A 21,198-nucleotide genomic window follows, 5' to 3' on the forward strand; every position below is an offset into this window, starting at 1 on the left:
TTTCCAGGTCTCCTCACAGAATCCCAAGTAAAGTAACTAGCTCCACCTGTGGATCTTTTAAAATATGCTAGTGAGTAACAAGCTAGGTTGTCTGGAAAATGTTAACTGTTGGTAGCTCTCGAGGACTGGAGTTGGCTACCACTGTACTAATTTTACTCACTTATAACCTACTGTTATTAACAGACACTCCTATGGCTCTCTGCAGGTGTTAACGATGGTTTATCAGCATGCACAATGAAGGATTCTCACAGTTTAGGGACAAATGAGGTCCCATCACCCAGATCTGGCATTGTGAAACTATGGCCCTCTAGCTGTTGTGCAACTGCAAGTCCCATCATGCCTTGCCACAGTTTTGCTATTAGGGAATGCTAAAACTATGGCAAAGAATGGTGGGATATGTGTAGTTTCTTGACAGCTGGCAGATTTACACTAGTACCTGTAAAGGTAGAACTGCAATGTCCTAGGGCACTGGGCTCAAAACTATGAGCTTCCATAGTAGCACTTTCCACCTATATTAAGGAGGTTACTTCAATGTTTCCAATATTTCAGATCTGCAGAAGTATCGGCCATTTTCACACAGAATACATGGAATTTGCATTCCATCTAGTCAATCTTTAATTCTTTCTGGAACACAATCCAGAAGTCCTAAAGATGTGGATCAGCAAATCCACAGCTTTCCACAGAAACTTCCTCTAATTCACAAATTTAGTCACCATTTCCACAAATGCGGATTCAGCTATTCAAAGAGCCGAATGTAAAAAGTTCCGGACGATATTGCCACGTTGGCCATTTCACCCACTATTGCTTACACCTTCTTCCCCCCCCACAAAATGGTGTAATGACTTATAATAATGATTTTATTATTTTAAATGTAGTGTTGTAGAAGTTTTAACTACAATTTCACTATTGCATGTCCGTAATACAATATTGTGCACACATTAACTTATTTCAAAGAGCATGATTCTAAAGCAAAGACCCCATAATATGTTTTCTCGCTGGAAACCTGCAGCAGGATCTGTCATTATGTTGCACTGCACCTAGTTAATACAAACAGCTGAAAATCCCTGTTTAGAGATATAGATATATAGCTTTATGGGTCAAACCGGCACTCTCCCTTCTGTATATAGCCCACGTGGATGCCTCCTGGTGACAGATCGGGTCCAGTAATAAACAAGCAGCGGCACTCCACGACTTTAAAGGTGCAAGGAAGTTTTATGCGTTTATTTTGTTGCACCTTTAAAGTCATGAAGCGCCGCTGCTTGTTTGCTACTGGACCCTAAATATATATTCTAGATATATATATTTATTAAAAATAAATTAAAATAAATCTAAAAAAAAAAAACAGAAGGCAAAAGTACTGTAGTAATCACATGTCTTACACATTCATAAAATGTAATAAAAAGTGTGGTGCAAATATACAATCTAGCTTTTATTATATTAACACACATCAGACGACCTTCAGTTTATTGTTACTGGATGTAATTCAAAGGATTCTTTTTACAAAAAGCATGAGAATAAAAAGCATTTCAAGAACAGGCACAAGAGGGGGAGAAAATAGAAAGCCGTTATTCTATTTACAGCATAATAATTTCTTTTCCTTTGAATAAAGCTGCATGTTCTGATAATCTGAAACCAGTCACCATAAATGTAAAGTTAAAAGACTTAAAGCAATGTAAACCCTCTATTTCAGGACAGCACAACTCTAGGAAGTGAAGGGGAAATGTTTGTTTCTAAGTTCAGGTCCCTAATCACGGCACAAAGAAATATTGGAGTTTGGAAGGAAGAGCATTGGATTATGATTTTCAGTGGTAACTATTACATTGCCAAGACTCCTCGCACCAATTGTTAAATCACAATTTTTGAGTATCCAAAATAATGGAGAAATTTTTAATTGATTAAATTGGAGGCAGCCTTAAATTCAGGCGTATTAATTTTCCTTTGTTAGGGCTAGAGTTGTGAAACCCTAATCCAACATACAGAAGATAGGACTACCAGACAAAGTAGATGTGCCAATGGGTTATGGGACTGAAGTTAGGGTAGGTCACTTGAAACATAAAACTCCTGATTTATTTTTGACCGGTACAGGGTGAAGTCACGTGATAGTTCAGAGTTATTTAGCGCACTGAACTGAATCAGCCAACCCAAAGGAGATGTTAACCAGATTCCTCTACAACATGAAGAAATAGTTGGTTAAAGGTACTTTGGGAAAGGTTAATTGGGTACTTGTGTATTATCTGGGCGCCCCCTTTTTTCATAGCATGCCACTACTTATGGCACGCGATGCGATTTTTCATTGTAAAAACCCAATTTTAATTGTATAGTCACCCATGGGTGATTTCATACCCCCCACTATCCAACTACGTATGGAGTTGATTTTATATAGTGTGGCAAGCGCAGCGAGCCACCAAGCCCGAAGCGTGGCGAGCGCAGCGAGGGAAAGCGGATTACTTTACATGTATCCTGGCTGCGCTCGCTACGGGCTTGGTGGCTCGCTGCACTCGCCACATTATATAAAATCAACTCCATGCGTTGTTGGATAGTGGGGGTATGAAATCACCCATGGGTGACTATACAATTAAAAATCGGGTCTTTACAATGAAAAATCGCATTGCATGAATTGTATGCCACTATATTGCATGCTATGCAATACAATGAAAAAAAAAAAAAAAAATCGGGCACCCAGATATTACACAAGTACTGTTAATTGTTTAGCTCATTGATTGTAGGGAAACTTAACTGAAGTATGTATTTAAGTTTTACCCTTGTATTATACATGTTGTGTCCTTTGGAAGCTACTCTGCCCATTTTGTCTTTCTGGTACAGTGTAGCATGAAACAACGAACAAGGCTTGCAACAATAAATTGGGATCAATTTTAAATAGTCCTCAGAAGACCAACATAACTAATAGAGCCTGCACACGCTGAGCATTTGTGAGATCCCTCAGCACACAGCCATGTGTCAACGCTGTTTGCTGAGCAATCTGTCAGGGTCAGTGTTCCCCGGATATTAATCGCCGGGCAATTGCAAAGCAGAGGGCCAAACATTGCTATCGACCTTACACATGGAGCGATGTAGGGGCATTTTCTAAGCTACGTGTGTAGGCCCCATAAACTGTATGTAGCAGTTATCGTACACAGTTCAATTTCCTCACCTAGTAGTAGATTTACTAAAGTGTACATTTTTAGAAGTGCGATGTTGCCCATAGCAAACAGATTCTAGCTATTATCCTACAGAAGGTGGTAGAAAAAGAAGTAGAACTTGACTATGGGCAACATCTAGCACTTCTAACAATTCACACTTCAGTAAATATAACCCTACAGTGCAGAAGTTTTCTGAAGAACTATTGGTCAAGTCTAACTACAGCAGTAACCCCATTCAATTTGTACTGTGTGTTCCCAATTTGGAAAAAGTTGTAGAAAGACTCCAGTAGCAGATGTTCACCTTCACAGTTATTGGTGTAATGCCGTAACCCTACAGAGTACGTAAAGCAAGTGATTTCATGTTTCACACAAGTCTTGTAAAGTTTCATGCAGATCCAATCTGAGACTGTCGCCCTTCAAGCCCCTATGGTTCGGGTTTAAACCCACAGACTACAAAAGCTTTCATGATCATTTTAAAAATGCTAATTATTTTTTTTTTTGATTATACACCAAGGTTGTGGCTTTCCAATAAATGAAGCAACACACTGCAAAAGCCATTACACTAACAAGCAGTGGTCAACTTCAGGGAAGAAGAGAATGTTTTAATTTTTTGGCAATTTTTTTTTTTTTTTTTTTTTTACATTCAATAACATTTGGAGATCAAGTTGTATACCAAATATTCTAACATTTGTGGTGCAACGCAAGATACCAATAGATGCATAGTGCCAAGATCTGTACGGATGAACAGTTACACAGTCCGTGTAAAAGTGCTGTTTCGGTTAAGAAAGTGCCAGTATGCACTTTTTTTGTTTTTCAAAAACTATTTTAAAAACCAAAAAGACCATGTTCTCAGTGGAAGTCATACTAGATTATGCATATATTTACTACATGCACTTCTGTGTACATACAGGCTACCCTAAACACATACAAAAACATTTTATGTTAATCTTATTTTGCTTCACTTCCACAAGTTATGACATATGTAAGCTTCATGGCGTTAGATGACAGCCGATTGTGGAAAGCGGTGGTAACGAAGGCCTTACATTTTTTGCGCATCTAATTACGCACTTCAGTATTTGCAGGGTCATGTTACACACACACACAACTAAAGAATATTAGATTTGTATGCATTATACAGGTTAAAACTGAATGTAAAAAACATCTCTTATGTGTCAAGTACAAACACTGGGCATATAAATTTGCCAATAGTATAAACCAACATGTTATGAAGAACTTGTGACTACTCTCAAATGCGTAAAACATACTAAACAAAAACAAAGTACAACTTGGGCGTATCGTAAATGCCACCAAGTGTTCATACTCTCCTCCTCATACTCCAAGGACCTCAGGCTGCAATTCATCATAGCCGGGTTAAGTCCTGAAACGCGTCATGCTGGATGTAGCTTAACTGCGTTTGGAGTTGCATTTCTTTCGACTGTACAGTGTGGAGAGAATTAGAGGGAGCAGGTAGAGGAAGAAACGTTAACATTTTAAGAGACAGATTTCCATTACATAGCCTCAAAAATACCACTGATCTGCTGATAACTTCCCCTTGTGACTCACCTATCGGGTATATAGAAAGCAATTGGTTGATCTGGGTAGGCGTGACTCCACAGATTGATTCAGGTATGGTTTATTAGTTTGAAGTTGGGCATTTGTTAAAGACAACAGCATCATCATCATGTTTTCGAACAACCTCTTTAGAACGTCAGCCTCATTTGAGTTACGTGAAAACATTTAAAAATAAAAAATAGAAAAAACGTCCAACATAAATTTTTTGGACTTTTCAAATAACTTTGTGAACAATGAACACACTTTTCTGATTTAGCTCAGATATTAGTTTAAGATCTCAGAGATTCCAGACCAAACGCAGGCTTAACTGGACAGCTACAAAAAGCCAGTGCCACAACTTCAAAAACATTATCAGGTTTGGGTTAGTACCTTGGTGGGAAATAAGGACGTTTTGGGGGGAAAAACTGTGGTCCCCTTCCAAAAGGCGGCCGTGGTCGTTTTAAATTGTGGTATGGTTCTCTAGGCCTGAATTGAGGTCGCTGTGTCCTTAAGCCACCAGTGTTCATATGGTCTCTGTGATGTGGGGCAAAGTGATGGGGAGGGCCACTAAAACCTCTATGGTGGTCTACAGGATTATGGCCCATTGGCTCATTTATTCTACCAAGAGTTTGGTTGTGCTGATTATTATGGTCACGGGAAAAAGGTTCATGTTCCCTTGTTGGACCTGGGTGCATGGTGAAAGGTTCCTTCATAGCAGCTTGATGGAGAGCACCATGGTCCTGAGAGAACGGGTTCCGCATATCTAGATGTGGTGGTGGTGAAAATGGAATGCCACCATGTTCTGCTGAGTGATGCACAGTAAATGGGTTTCCTCCATGGTCTGTTGGTGGAGGGTGAGCAATATGTGGTAAGGTTTTAGGTGGCTCCCCAGGGGGTATATGCGAGGGAATCGGCATATCACTAGGAAAAATATTTCCATGGTCAGGTGGTAAACCAGGAGGTGGGCAAGGAGGCGGCATGGTCTGATCCATTGGAAAAGGAACACCGCGATCCATTGGAGAAACCAGAGATGGTGGTGGTAAGTGATGGTCAAAAGCAGGAATATTTTTTGCTCTGAAGTCACTCACAGATTCTGGAAATCGCGGTAAGTGCTCCTCATATTGTGTTTTAAACCCAACCCCACCACTGCTAGTGACTGAAGCCTGTTTATCAACACTCGGAGGACCATCATCAAACCAACCACTTCTACCCCCGTCTATCCCATGGCCTCTGCCTCCCTTCATGCCAACCCTCATTGACTCTACAGTTTTAATAGGTTCCCCAGAAATCCTCACGTTACCGACATTGTGATATCCCAATGTTTCAATGGGAGCCCCTTTTTCCTCTGAACTATCGGACAAGTCTGCACAAGAAGAAGAAACTCTAGTTTCAATGCGATACTGCTCTTCTGAACGGTCTTCGGGAGTTACCCTATTGTGACCAAGCCTAGAGATATGAGAATCTTCATTTACACTTGCTTGGCTAAAAGAGTTCTCAGATGTTCTAAGGGAAGCATTCTTAAGCATATTTTTGAACTCCATTGCCGTGGATGCTGAAATAGTAGAGGCCGATTGTTCGACACTTGTCCGCGTAGGGTTATTATTCTTGGGGTGAAAGGCTGAATGCCTGTTTTGAGGAACATGAGAAGAATCTGAATACTGGGTTTGTGATGGCATTACAGAATGCAACAATGCCAAGTTATGATTGGTATCTGATGGGTAAAACGGTTCATTTTTTTTTGGAGAAGATGAACCGCTACCCTCAAGATTATTCCCTCTTAAATTATAGCCACCATACATATCAGTAGATGGCGGCAACTGGCCACTATTCTCGCCAGAAACAAAAGGAGGATTTACAGAATGAGGAAATGATTGTCTATTAAAATCTTGGGACTGGCTGAAGCTTTGTGTAACTGGTGGATATTCCATTGAATCCAAGTGTAGGTTTGTATTTAGAATGGTTTTTGATGACCTTTTATCAAGATTACCAAGGGCATCAGATGAATGCCCAGAAAACTCAAAGTCTCGATAGTCTTCATCTTCGTGAAATGATATATCTGGAAAAAACTTATCCAGAGCAGAGTCAACCAGTGAGGGTTTCTCCATAGTATCCGATGACTGCTGGTATGCATTGGGCGAATTTCCATCAACACCAAAAGGTCTGTAGGGTGGTATCGACCGATGCATCTGAAACTCATTGTCTTTATTCAAGAGAGGAGATCTTGAATTGCTGGGTGTTGAGGAGCCAGAGCTTATTATTTTCGATAACAATGACACACTATCGACATTGCCTGCAGTCTGCTTGTCCATCATCTCATCTTGAGTAGGGGTACCGCTTCTTTCATCACGGACTGGTGTTCCATCCACATTATCCAGAGAGGTGCTCGTAGGCCCGCTGTGAAACTCTGAAGAGGTGTCCGGCGCAGCAGTAGAACCTAAACCACTAAGGATGGGAATGTTCAGGTCTAGACCACTAAAGCCTGGATTTCCCTTCAAAAAATTATGAATTTTCATTTCTAGACTGGAAGGTTCAGTCTCAGCAGGTTTAGGCATCTCCGGGGGCTGGTTGACTATCTTCTCTGTCGATATATTTGGTTGTGCTGCAAAACCAGCTGTATTACCTGTTTGTTTTACATTTGAACTAGATGGAACAGCTGGCTTGCAGACAGAGGTGGAAGAAACATTACGGTTTGAGTTTGTGGGGGAGTAACTGTAGCTCTTAGGTAAAAAAGGGGGAGTTACAGATGTAGTATTTCGGTCTTTTACAGTTTGCACAGTAGTGTTCATTGGAGCTGTTGAAGTACTGAGTGTTACAGATCCGCTTTGCAGGGCACTGCTCGCAGCTACACTTTGAATCAAAGACGACAGGCCTGTAAAATAAGCCAAGACAGCCATATTACTTGAAGTAAACATCAAATACGGAAATATTAAAATAAAAGGGCGACTCACCCTAAGAATCCTTGAACAGATAAACAATGAGTATAGAGGGCAGAAATTAAACATTGCACAAATGTAAATACAAAACTACATTTCATAGAGCATATTTAAAACTCAATTAAACCTTTTTAAAAACGATAAAAACAACAATTTACTTAAATTCCAAACAAATATATTTAACATTATGAAGAGGTTTCCTCCTGCAGATCAGGAGTACTTCCCAATTATGTCAGGTATTCACTCCGCGTTACCAATGGAGATTTGCAGAGTTATATATAAATACAGTCAGTGGGCATACACACACACCTCGATAGGGATGGCCAAGTAAATAATATACAGCTGTATCACCTGATATTTTTCTAATATATTCAATCTAATGAACACTGTTTAAGAGCTTTAGAATTTGAAAAGACCAAAAAAGTAAAAAAAAAATCTACAGTGGAAAAATAGGGGTACTCTTTACCTAGAAGGGCGCCCACGATTTTGATCTTGGGCATCGTAAGGTAAAAAAATCGCGTCGGTCGCATCGCATGCGATCAAAAAATCGCATGCGATGCGACCGACGCGATTACCGCAATTTCCCATAGGGAACAATGTTAAATGTCCCAACTGACCCGATTTTCCATAGGGAACAATGTTAAATGGCCCACAGAGGCCAAATAGGCACCCTGAAGTGTGAAATGGCCCCCTCAATTGTTAACGCCACCCCACGATCAAGGTCAACCCAAAGCGTGGCGAGCGCAGCGAGGGGCGGCGGTACAAGTCCTACGACCTTTTCATACCCCCACTATCCACGTCGGCGTGGAGTTGAGAATAGAAAGCGTGGCGAGCCCCGCGAGGGGACGCGGGCTTCACAGGTGTCCGCGTCCCCTCGCGGGCTTCACAGGTGTCCGCGTCCCCTCGCGGGCTTCACAGGTGTCCGCGTCCCCTCGCGGGCTTCACAGGTGTCCGCGTCCCCTCGCGGGCTTCACAGGTGTCCGCGTCCCCTCGCGGGCTTCACAGGTGTCCGCGGGGCTCGCCACACTTTCTATTCTCAACTCCACGCCGACATGGATAGTGGGGGTATGAAAAGGTCCGTAGTACGCGTACCGCTGCGCTCGCCACGCTTCGGGTTCACGTTGATCGTGGGGTGGCGTTAACAATTGGGGGGGCCATTTCACACTTCAGGGTGGCTATTTGGCCTCTGTGGGCCTTTTAACATTCAGAAAAAAATCAAACAAGATTTATGAGGTTCTTCCACAGCGCTGGACCTTTGGAATCAGTATAACCAGGATAGTTCTGATACTCTCAGATAAATGCAATCCACTCCTCTTAAAAAATTCGCAAAAAATTTATTCAGAAAAAATCATGAAAAACTCCACACAAAAAATGGCTTCCACATATCATAAAAAAACTTTAAAAATGTCACAAAAAACACAGTTCCTTCCCACAACACGGTCACTGTTTCCTAGGGAAATGGGTGATTTTGGCTGTAACAAACCAGACCTTCTCTGGGCGACTTGTGATTAAGCTAAAAAAGCAAACAACTCATAGGGACAGATGGAATTCCCGGGTATCTCCTATGGGGCTTTTAAAACACAATTCACAGTCACTTCTCCAAAGGCTTGGAGCAAAAATAGATAAAGAAAAGGACCACTCTCACCCCTCCGTTGTGAATACTGTTCAAGACCCCACCTCGGATCAGGGACGTCACGGCCTTCCACGCTGCCACAGTGGTTGTCCGCGTTGCCCCTTCTCTCTGGATGTTGCCTGTTCAGGGGAAGATGGTATTCACAGAGGCTGCCCTGCCACTGCAGTCTCTGGGTCTCCCTGTCTCTCAGTATCTCTGACTTTTCACTGGCGTTAGTGGAAGCAAGATCTGGATTGCACCAGCCCGTCTCTCACTTCGGTGCGCTGTATGTTATACGGCTGTAATCAGCTGTGCGCCTCTCACTTCCCCCGCCACTTGTAGTCAGGCTTTTAACGGATGGGTGGTCTATGCGGCACTGTCCGTACACCTGTCCGCTCTCACCGGTATTACGGGTGTCGCTCAGCTCACCGCCTATCAGTGGTCCTCCTCTCCTCTCCTGCTATCACCTTAAGTCCTTGTCTGCGAAAACCAGTAGACCGATCATAAAACTCCAGGCTGCTGCCGCCAACGCGTTTCTACCCTCTATGGGTCTTTTTCAAGGCACAGCTGGAGTCAGCGTCTTCTAATTATTTATACCCGCCCTGAGAAAATCTGGTTTGCTCGTTCTGGGGCGCTTCTGTACATGTTACATGGTTCTCTTAAAGTGACATAACTCTATCCCTATCACTCCAATAGATTTTAGATTTCAATCTCATAAAACCATACATAATATAAAACATATATATATATAATTAATAAATTGGATAAAGTAGTATGGAGAGAAGGTGATATATTGGTATCGGCCGATGTATCATCTTTGTATACAATCATTCAGCACGAAGATGGCCTGAAAGCAATTGATGCAGCACTCACTAATGAAAATTTTAATGAGGATTTAAAGGCTTTTATTTTAGAGAGTATTGGTTTTATATTAAAAAATAATTATTTTGTGTTTAAGGAGGAGTGGTTCATGCAGTGCGCTGGGACAGCGATGGGGACGAAATTCGCCCCCAGTTTCGCCAATATTTTCATGGGGATGTGGGAGGAGTCTCATGTGTGGCGGGAACTGGGGGCGAATTTGGTCACATACCATCGCTACATAGATGACGTGATGTTTGTGTGGCGAGGAGGTAAAGAAGCTTTGGAAGTGTTTAAGAAAGCCCTTAATGAAAATAATGTGGGAATCGTACTAAGCTTTGAATCAAGCGAAGTACAGATTCATTTTCTAGATCTGATGATATATGTAGAAGATGCCAAGATCATGACTAGAAACTACAGTAAGCCCACAGATAGCAACTCATTCATCAGGAAGGGGAGCAACCATCACCCGAACTGGCTGAGAGGGGTGCCGGGCAGCCAGTTTTGAAGAATAAAACGAAACTGTACAAAAAATGAGGTATATCAAGAGCAAGTGAAGGTTGTAAAAGATCAATTTCTAAGCAAAGGTTATAACAATACTGATCTTGAAAAAACATTGGGAGAAGTGGATAAAATAGATAGGAAATCTCTGCTGACAAACAATAAAAATAAAGGGAAAAAGGATTGTTCAACAGCGTTTATAACCACCTATAATAGAGACCACAAAGAAATAGAAAAAATTTTGAAAAAACATTGGGGTCTTTTGAAAGCTGACCCAATTTTATGTGATATTATTTCAAACAAACCTGATGTAATTTATAAAAGAGCCCCGAATGTGAAGAATTGGGTTGTGAGGAGTGCATCAGCCCCCAAACCCAATATGATAACAAGGATCAAAAGCAAAGGATTCTTTAGGTGCGGGGAGTGCGCAGGGTGTAAGCACTGTAAAAGCTCTGAAGGAAATAAAACAGATACTTTCATGTCAAATGTAACTAAAAAAACATATAAAATGGAGCATTTTGCTACATGCAACAGTCAAAATGTTATCTATTTAATAGAATGTGCATGTAGAAAACAGTACGTGGGGAGAACTACAAGACACTTCAAAATAAGATTAAGAGAACACCTGAACAATATAAGAAAAGGTGTCGAGTCCCACTGTATGTCAGCGCACTTCAAAAAAGTACATCAGTGTTCACCTAGTGATATAGTCAGTTTTAAAATCATTGACTGTATAAAGGGTAACTGGAGAAAAATGGATGTAATGGGTGATCTGGCACGCGCAGAAATGCGCTGGATTTACGAATTAGACACCCTGCAACCTAATGGGTTAAACGGAGAGTTCGAGATGAAGTGGTTCTTGTAATAATTATAGGTGATACTTCCCCAGTGATTAAAATATGTACTGCACTGCTTCAAAGTCTATTTTAGCAGATATAATTTTAGGTGGTTTTTGTTATTATAGTTTGATTGTGTTTTATATTATGTATGGTTTTATGAGATTGAAATCTAAAATCTATTGGAGTGATAGGGATAGAGTTATGTCACTTTAAGAGAACCATGTAACATGTACAGAAGCGCCCCAGAACGAGCAAACCAGATTTTCTCAGGGCGGGTATAAATAATTAGAAGACGCTGACTCCAGCTGTGCCTTGAAAAAGACCCATAGAGGGTAGAAACGCGTTGGCGGCAGCAGCCTGGAGTTTTATGATCGGTCTACTGGTTTTCGCAGACAAGGACTTAAGGTGATAGCAGGAGAGGAGAGGAGGACCACTGATAGGCGGTGAGCTGAGCGACACCCGTAATACCGGTGAGAGCGGACAGGTGTACGGACAGTGCCGCATAGACCACCCATCCGTTAAAAGCCTGACTACAAGTGGCGGGGGAAGTGAGAGGCGCACAGCTGATTACAGCCGTATAACATACAGCGCACCGAAGTGAGAGACGGGCTGGTGCAATCCAGATCTTGCTTCCACTAACGCCAGTGAAAAGTCGGAGATACTGAGAGACAGGGAGACCCAGAGACTGCAGTGGCAGGGCAGCCTCTGTGAATACCATCTTCCCCTGAACAGGCAACATCCAGAGAGAAGGGGCAACGCGGACAACCACTGTGGCAGCGTGGAAGGCCGTGACGTCCCTGATCCGAGGTGGGGTCTTGAACAGTATTCACAACGGAGGGGTGAGAGTGGTCCTTTTCTTTATCTATTTTTGCTCCAAGCCTTTGGAGAAGTGACTGTGAATTGTGTTTTAAAAGCCCCATAGGAGATACCCGGGAATTCCATCTGTCCCTATGAGTTGTTTGCTTTTTTAGCTTAATCACAAGTCGCCCAGAGAAGGTCTGGTTTGTTACAGCCAAAATCACCCATTTCCCTAGGAAACAGTGACCGTGTTGTGGGAAGGAACTGTATTTTTTGTGACATTTTTAAAGTTTTTTTATGATATGTGGAAGCCATTTTTTGTGTGGAGTTTTTCATGATTTTTTCTGAATAAATTTTTTGCGAATTTTTTAAGAGGAGTGGATTGCATTTATCTGAGAGTATCAGAACTATCCTGGTTATACTGATTCCAAAGGTCCAGCGCTGTGGAAGAACCTCATAAATCTTGTTTGATTTTTTTCTGAAGTTTGTGCCTAGTATACAGTTGTACTATCGTCTGGGGTTATACAGCTGCAGGACTTTGCTTTGGCGCTTGAGGAGTGACTCTGTCATTTTTCGTGATATGGCCTTTTAACATTGTTCCCTATGGAAAATCGGGTCAATTGGGACAATTAACATTGTTCCCTATGGGAAATCGCGGTAATAGCGTCGGTCGCATAAGCATGCGATTTTTTGGTACATGCGATGCCCGCGATGGGCGCCCTTCTAGGTAAAGAGTACCAAAATAGGATTTTAATACCTACCGGAAAATCCTTTTCACGGAGTTCATATGGGATACTGAGGACTCAATACATTGGGAAATAGGGGACATCCGACAGGAGACAGGCACATACATTTCTTCAACCAGGGTGTGCTGGCCCCTTCCCTCTACTTCCCCTTACTAGCCAGTTAAGACACCGTACCCAAAGTAAGGATAATGTGTGTGAAGTAGGATTTAACATGGACTAGTAATGTGGTGAGATTCGCAACAGCACACCACAACACTTAACTAAATGTAGTTATCCCTGTTACTGTGTCATAAGATTATAACCTTTGAAAATCACAAAAGTGATTTGTAGGGAGCAAAAAGTCACCAAAACTCAGATGCTCCAACTCAGGTCAATGGTCCTGTAAGGTACAACAGCATACTAAAGCTGCTGTCTTGCAACCTGCAAGGACAGCTGGAACAAGATCACACTAATTGCAATCAGAGCACTGCACTGAGGAGGGGGCGCTCAGAATCCCACATGAACTCCGTGAAAAGGATTTACCGGTAGGTATTAAAATCCTATTTTCACTATCATTCATATGGGATACTGAGGTCTCAATAATTGGGGAGTTCCCAAAGCTTCCAGAAAGGGTGGGAACGTGCGGAGCCTGTTGCAACACCGCCTGCCCAAACTGTGTCAAACTTATAAAATTTGACCAAAAGGTATGTTGACCTGATCAAGTGGCAGCTCTACAAAGCTGCAATGCCGAAACACCCCGAGCAGCCGCCCAGGATGCGCCCACCGCTCTTGTGGAGTGAGCTCTCACAGAAGCCGGAACCGGCAATTTTGCTGCCACATAAGCCTGTTGTATGGTGGATCGGATCCACCTAGCAATTGATTGCTTTGAAGCCGCGCAGCCTTTCTTTTCTGCATCATAAAGCACAAAAAGATACTGTCTTACGAACACGTACAGTCCTCTTGACGTAAACCTGCAGAGCTCCGACCACATCTAAGGATTCTGGTATATCCTTATGTCCCAAGCTGGAAGGTACTACAATCGTCTGGTTCACATGGAACGCTGACACCACTTTCGGAAGAAACTGTTGTCTCATCCTAAGCTCCGCCCAATCTTGATGAAAAATCAGATAGGGGCTCTTACATGAAAGAGCGCTCAGCTCAGACAATCTTCTGGCCGAAGCCAGAGCTCACAACATCACAGTCTTCCAGGTGAGGTGCTTCAATTCTGTAGCATCCAATGGTTCAAGCCATGATGATTGCAGGTAGGCAAGAACCAAATCCAGGTTCCAAGGTGCCATTGGAGGCACAAACGGAGGCTGTATACGTAGGATACCTTGTAAGAATGTCAGGACTTCTAGGAGAAGTTAGAAAGGGCAGACATCTGAACTTTTAAGGACCCCGGAAGGAGGCCCAACTCTAGGCCCACCTGCAAAATACGCAGAAACCGTTCCAGTTTGAAGTTTGCTGGTGGAAAACTCATTTTTTCAAATCATGCCACGTATCTACACCAAAACTTGTGATTGTGTGACACTGTCACCGATTTCCTGGCCTGGGTCATAGTAGCAATGACAGAGGAATGAAACCCCTTTTAAACTAAGATCTGCCGCTCAAATTCCAGGCCATTAAAACAAAGCCGCGTTAAGTCCTGGTAGACGAAGGGGCCTTGAACCAGAAGATCCCTTCTGAGAGGCAGTCGCCATGGATTTTCCACTAGCATGTTTTGCAGACTTGCGTACCACGCCCTCCGAGGCCAGTCTGTAGCTATTCGAATTACCTCCACCCTTTGGCTTCGGATTCTTTGTAACACACTTCCCAACAAAGGGAAGGGGGGGGGGGGGGGGGGGGGGAGACCGGTACACCAGATTGTATGACCACATCGCAGTCAGAGCATCCACCGCCTCTGCCTGGGAATCTCTCGTCCTCGAGCAGTATCTGTCGACCTTGTTGTTGACTCTGGAGGCCATCAGGTCTATTCTCTGGTACTCCCCACAGATCTACAATGCTCGCGAACATCTGGGGATGTAGCCCCCATTCCCCAGGGTGAAGGTCTTGGTGGCTGAGAAAGTCCGCTTCCCAGTTGGCCACCCCGGGAATGAAGATATCTGAAATCGCTACTGCATGAAGGTCTGTCCAGGCAAGGATCTTGGAGGCTTCCCTCATGCAGGCCCTGCTATTGGATTCAGTATGAAATCCCGGCGGTCGGGATCCCGGCGTTCAAAATCCCGACGCCGGAATCCCGACAAGGGGGGGGGGGACGTGGATCGCCCCCCCCTTGCGGGGTCGCTACGCTCGGCACGCTAATTTATTCTCCCTCCAGGGGTGTCGTGGACACCCACGGAGGGAGAAATTGTCGGGATTTCGGCGGTCGGGATTCTGAACGCCGGGATCCCGACCGCCGGGATTTTAACTGCATCCCCTGCTATTTGGCCCTCCTTGCCGATTCATATACGCAACTGTCGTTGTGTTGTCCGATTGGACCTGGATCGCCCGATGTTCCAAGAGGGAATGAGCCTGTAATAGAGCATATTAGACCGATCTCAGCTCCAAGTTGTTGATATGGAGTTGCGCTTCCAAAGGATTCCACTTTCCTTGAAAATGCAACCCTTTTGTCACCGCCCCCCAGCCTAGGAGGCTGGCGTCTGTTGTCAACAGAATCCAGCCCTGGATTCCGAATCCCGCAAGGAGGTTTGGAGAGTGGAGCCACCACTGCAGAGATGGTCTTGCCTTCGCTGACAGGCGGATTAACCTGTGCATGTGGACGTGTGATCTGGACCACTTGCTTAATAGGGAGATTCCACTACAGAGTGTTCCAGTGGGACTTAACTGGAGTGCCTCGAATGAGGCCACCATCTTTCCCCTCAACCTGATACACAGGTAAACTGACACCTTCTCTGGGGACAGCACCTCCAACAGCAAATGCTGGAGTGCAGCGATCTTTTGCGCTGGGAGAAACACCCTCCTCTCCACCGTGTCCAATATCATCCTCAAGAATTGGAGACGCTGGGTTGGCACTAGCGAGGACGTGGGTATGTTCAGAATCCACCTGTGGTCTGACAGTACACGCAAAGGAAAAAAGAAAAAAGACTCTCTCTTTGTTGGGGCACTCTTTGAAGATGATTACTATTATGTAATCAAAAACTTGTAACGATATGTCATATGATATTAGCGGTAAGTCATAAGTAACAACATAAGCATGAGTGGCAAGGTATAAGTAGGAGCATCCTGTGGCCAATAAGACTGGGATGTAGTAGGCTAGTTAACGACGCTAGTAACACTTGACGGAGTGGGTAAGATTGACCCAACTCACGATATGGTACGATTTAAAATGTAACTTTTATTTAAATATTGGTTTAAAATGTACACTAGACAAGAACGTTTTTTAGGCGCTCACACACACACATATAACATATAAATATAATAATCACAAATTCAGAGATTCACCCTAACTTGGGTGTGCCCTATGGGCATAAAATCCCCTGGTTCTGTGGCACTATGTATTCTCGACTCCGCAGAGTACAGGTAGGTCCCAGATAGCAGGACTGTAGAGAATGTCTCAAAAAATGAGTCTATGAAGTGGGACTAAATTGTTATGGCCCCACCCCTAAGCCAGGTGAAATTTCATAGCATAGTTAATGCGCTAGATGGGGTCACCTGCGTGTCACTAGACCGGGGTGTTAAGCTATATACGCTTACTGGGATTCACTTGGTCAGGACCACAGGCTATCCATTAAAGAGTGGAGATGTAATGGATAGCTCAGTACATAAGATTTAACCACAGTGGATAATTTGTATCAAGTATTGTTAGAACAGTGAGTATTTTTTAAAACATTGTCTCGAAGGGGTAGCAGTCCTTCTGCTGAGTTTAACTGTTCAAAAAAAGGGGGGGTGAAATGTGGGCTGACTAGTGATCCTCCTAGTTTGTTTGCCAAAAAGAGAAAATATGCATTTAATTTGTAATAAGATTCCACAATCTTGGGAATCTAATTTCATCAGTAATAAGCTTGCCTTCCAAGCCGGCGGTCTTATCTGCTTATAACCGTCTACAAAAAGCGCCTGTCATCAGCAGTATATTGATCAGTAAGCCGACACCAGAGTATGTCTCATTCACTGCGGTCAGACTGTGGTCTGGTGCATAACCGACAAAGTAGAGATTGTCACAGTCTACCTGCCACCATGTCGGCAGTTATACATATATCGACTACGAAGATTGGTATTTAATAGCAGTTGGCACAAATAAACAAATCAACAAATGAACCAATGAACAAATTGGTTTAATCCAAGCTGTAGCAACCGTGTTGGTTGTATTTAGCCGACAGCTATCGTGTCGACAGTCACAGTCTGCCTGCCACCATATCGGCAGTTATACATATATTGGCAACAAAGATTGATATTCAATAGCAGTTGGCACGAATAAACAAATCAACAAATAGACAAATTGGTTTGATCCAGGCTGTAGCAACCTCGTATTGGTTGTGTTTAGCCGACAAATATCGTGTCGACAAAATAAGTTGTGCTGTCTGTATTTTCTGATTTTGTCTAAACCAGTCTCTAGCTATCAACAATGTGCATGATGTCAAATCGGCATTCTGGATAACAGTTTTTATAAGTGACAATTAATATCTATTAAATCACCAGCGGCTCAGGTATTGTTTATGTGTACAGATCTCTATGTCACAGTATGTTGGAATTTATACAGATATTCTCGCTAGGTGGTTGGATAGGAATTGGGGATATTAGGGTGGGGAATGGGGAAGGGGGTTTCAAACACACGGAAAAAAGGGGGGAGAAGAGGAGCACAACAGGAAAGGAAAGAAGAGAGAGTAGAAAAAAGAAAAAGAAAAAGGGGGGACCAGATGGAGATAAGAGTCTGACTGTATCCAAAGGGTATGAGTGATCCCACCGACTTTATATACCCTTAACAAAGGTGGGGTAGTCTGGTTCGAGGATTGGAAAGTCTCCTTTTCCCCTCTGACAGGCTGCCCACTTCCAAATGTCAGCTGCCACCTGATAGTAGTGGGCTCTTATGGGTATTGTGGGGGAAGAACTCTGCCCAAAATGGAGTCAGTAAGATAGAGATAGGTGTTACCCTTTAGTGCAAAAGCGGCTGCTGCCCACCTGGTATACCCATCACTAGGGGTGGAATACTGTATGAGACTAGGAGGGGTCTCCCTTCTCCTGTCATACCTTCATACGCCCCAAGTAAGCTGCCATCTTTGGTTAGATGGGCTTTTTTAGGTATGGTGGGTGAGCGGGCTTATTATCACACTGGGGGGATTTTTGGCACCTATTAGAATGATTATAGTGGAGAGAAGATTAGAGGGGAGGACGGAAGGTAGCGGGTAGGAGGTAAAGGGAAGAGCCGGGAGGGGAAGGAGGTTTAAGGAGTGCGGGTAAATGGATACCTGTAAGTGCACGCTCTGTGCTTAGGCGGCACTGTGACTATCCCGTCAGGTATGTTGTGACTGCAGTGTCAGGAACGGTCTCCGCGGTGTTCCCGTGGAGAGGGCTGTAAGAGCCAAGGCTGGTTTAAGTCTGCTGCCGTCGATGTGTTGAGGTGGCACTGTAATTAGTCAGGCATCATGTGGCTGCTGCGGCTGTGTACTTTTTCCACGATAGATGCGTGGAGAGGGCTGCAGGGCTCCAGGTGTCAGGAGCGCTAGAGTAGTGTTGGAGCCGGTCTGCAGCGCGGTTACTGTTGCTGCGGCTGGTCAGGCAGAGCAGGACTACAGGTGTCGGAGGCGCTGGGATAGCGCTGAAGCCGGTCTGCGGCGTAGCTGCTGCTGCTGCTGGTGTCAGAGGCGCTGGGATAGCGCTGAAGCCGGTCTGCGGCGTGGCTGCTGCGGCTGGTAAGGTAAGAATCGGGAGGCGCTCAGTAATTGCGTCCCTCCCACTAGAAACCAACGATCGTTTCACCTCTCTGGCTTCTTCAGGGTTAAGGTGTAGAAGCCAGAGAGGTGAAACGATCGTTGGTTTCTAGTGGGAGGGACGCAATTACTGAGCGCCTCCCGATTCTTACCTTACCAGCCGCAGCAGCCACGCCGCAGACCGGCTTCAGCGCTATCCCAGCGCCTCTGACACCACCAGCCGCAGCAGCAGCAGCTACGCCGCAGACCGGCTTCAGCGCTATCCCAGCGCCTCCGACACCTGTAGTCCTGCTCTGCCTGACCAGCCGCAGCAACAGTAACCGCGCTGCAGACCGGCTCCAACACTACTCTAGCGCTCCTGACACCTGGAGCCCTGCAGCCCTCTCCACGCATCTATCGTGGAAAAAGTACACAGCCGCAGCAGCCACATGATGCCTGACTAATTACAGTGCCACCTCAACACATCGACGGCAGCAGACTTAAACCAGCCTTGGCTCTTACAGCCCTCTCCACGGGAACACCGCGGAGACCGTTCCTGACACTGCAGTCACAACATACCTGACGGGATAGTCACAGTGCCGCCTAAGCACAGAGCGTGCACTTACAGGTATCCATTTACCCGCACTCCTTAAACCTCCTTCCCCTCCCGGCTCTTCCCTTTACCTCCTACCCGCTACCTTCCGTCCTCCCCTCTAATCTTCTCTCCACTATAATCATTCTAATAGGTGCCAAAAATCCCCCCAGTGTGATAATAAGCCCGCTCACCCACCATACCTAAAAAAGCCCATCTAACCAAAGATGGCAGCTTACTTGGGGCGTATGAAGGTATGACAGGAGAAGGGAGACCCCTCCTAGTCTCATACAGTATTCCACCCCTAGTGATGGGTATACCAGGTGGGCAGCAGCCGCTTTTGCACTAAAGGGTAACACCTATCTCTATCTTACTGACTCCATTTTGGGCAGAGTTCTTCCCCCACAATACCCATAAGAGCCCACTACTATCAGGTGGCAGCTGACATTTGGAAGTGGGCAGCCTGTCAGAGGGGAAAAGGAGACTTTCCAATCCTCGAACCAGACTACCCCACCTTTGTTAAGGGTATATAAAGTCGGTGGGATCACTCATACCCTTTGGATACAGTCAGACTCTTATCTCCATCTGGTCCCCCCTTTTTCTTTTTCTTTTTTCTTTTTTCTACTCTCTCTTCTTTCCTTTCCTGTTGTGCTCCTCTTCCCCCTTTTTTCCGTGTGTTTGAAACCCCCTTCCCCATTCCCCACCCTAATATCCCCAATTCCTATCCAACCACCTAGCGGGAATATCTGTATAAATTCCAACATACTGTGACATAGAGATCTGTACACATAAACAATACCTGAGCCGCTGGTGATTTAATAGATATTAATTGTCACTTATAAAAACTGTTATCCAGAATGCCGATTTGACATCATGCACATTGTTGATAGCTAGAGACTGGTTTAGACAAAATCAGAAAATACAGACAGCACAACTTATTTTGTCGACACGATATTTGTCGGCTAAACACAACCAATACGAGGTTGCTACAGCCTGGATCAAACCAATTTGTCTATTTGTTGATTTGTTTATTCGTGCCAACTGCTATTGAATATCAATCTTTGTTGCCAATATATGTATAACTGCCGATATGGTGGCAGGCAGACTGTGACTGTCGACACGATAGCTGTCGGCTAAATACAACCAACACGGTTGCTACAGCTTGGATTAAACCAATTTGTTCATTGGTTCATTTGTTGATTTGTTTATTTGTGCCAACTGCTATTAAATACCAATCTTCGTAGTCGATATATGTGTAACTGCCGACATGGTGGCAGGTAGACTGTGACAATCTCTACTTTGTCGGTTATGCATAAGACCACAGTCTGACCGCAGTGAATGAGACATACTCTGGTGTCGGCTTACTGATCAATATACTGCTGATGACAGGCGCTTTTTGTAGACGGTTATAAGCAGATAAGACCGCCGGCTTGGAAGGCAAGCTTATTACTGATGAAATTAGATTCCCAAGATTGTGGAATCTTATTACAAATTAAATGCATATTTTCTCTTTTTGGCAAACAAACTAGGAGGATCACTAGTCAGCCCACATTTCACCCCCCCTTTTTTTGAACAGTTAAACTCAGCAGAAGGACTGCTACCCCTTCGAGACAATGTTTTAAAAAATACTCACTGTTCTAACAATACTTGATACAAATTATCCACTGTGGTTAAATCTTATGTACTGAGCTATCCATTACATCTCCACTCTTTAATGGATAGCCTGTGGTCCTGACCAAGTGAATCCCAGTAAGCGTATATAGCTTAACACCCCGGTCTAGTGACACGCAGGTGACCCCATCTAGC

General features: G+C 44.1%; 1 protein-coding gene across 1 annotated transcript in view; it reads right to left on the reverse strand.

Annotated features, from left to right (window-relative positions):
- Positions 1-3,626: 3,626 nt before the first annotated feature.
- RPRD2 (regulation of nuclear pre-mRNA domain containing 2) overlaps positions 3,627-21,198 on the reverse strand; it is a 56,572-nt gene continuing 39,000 nt past the window's right edge. The window contains exon 11 of the mRNA XM_083165985.1: positions 3,627-7,560. Within this exon, the coding sequence (XP_083022111.1) occupies positions 5,075-7,560 (2,486 nt within the window). The 3' untranslated portion in view covers positions 3,627-5,074. The remainder of the gene's footprint in view (positions 7,561-21,198) is intronic.

The sequence above is a fragment of the Crinia signifera genome, chromosome 12 (genome assembly GCF_055691185.1).
Source record: "Crinia signifera chromosome 12, ASM5569118v1, whole genome shotgun sequence".
NCBI classification, from domain to species: Eukaryota; Metazoa; Chordata; class Amphibia; order Anura; family Myobatrachidae; genus Crinia; species Crinia signifera.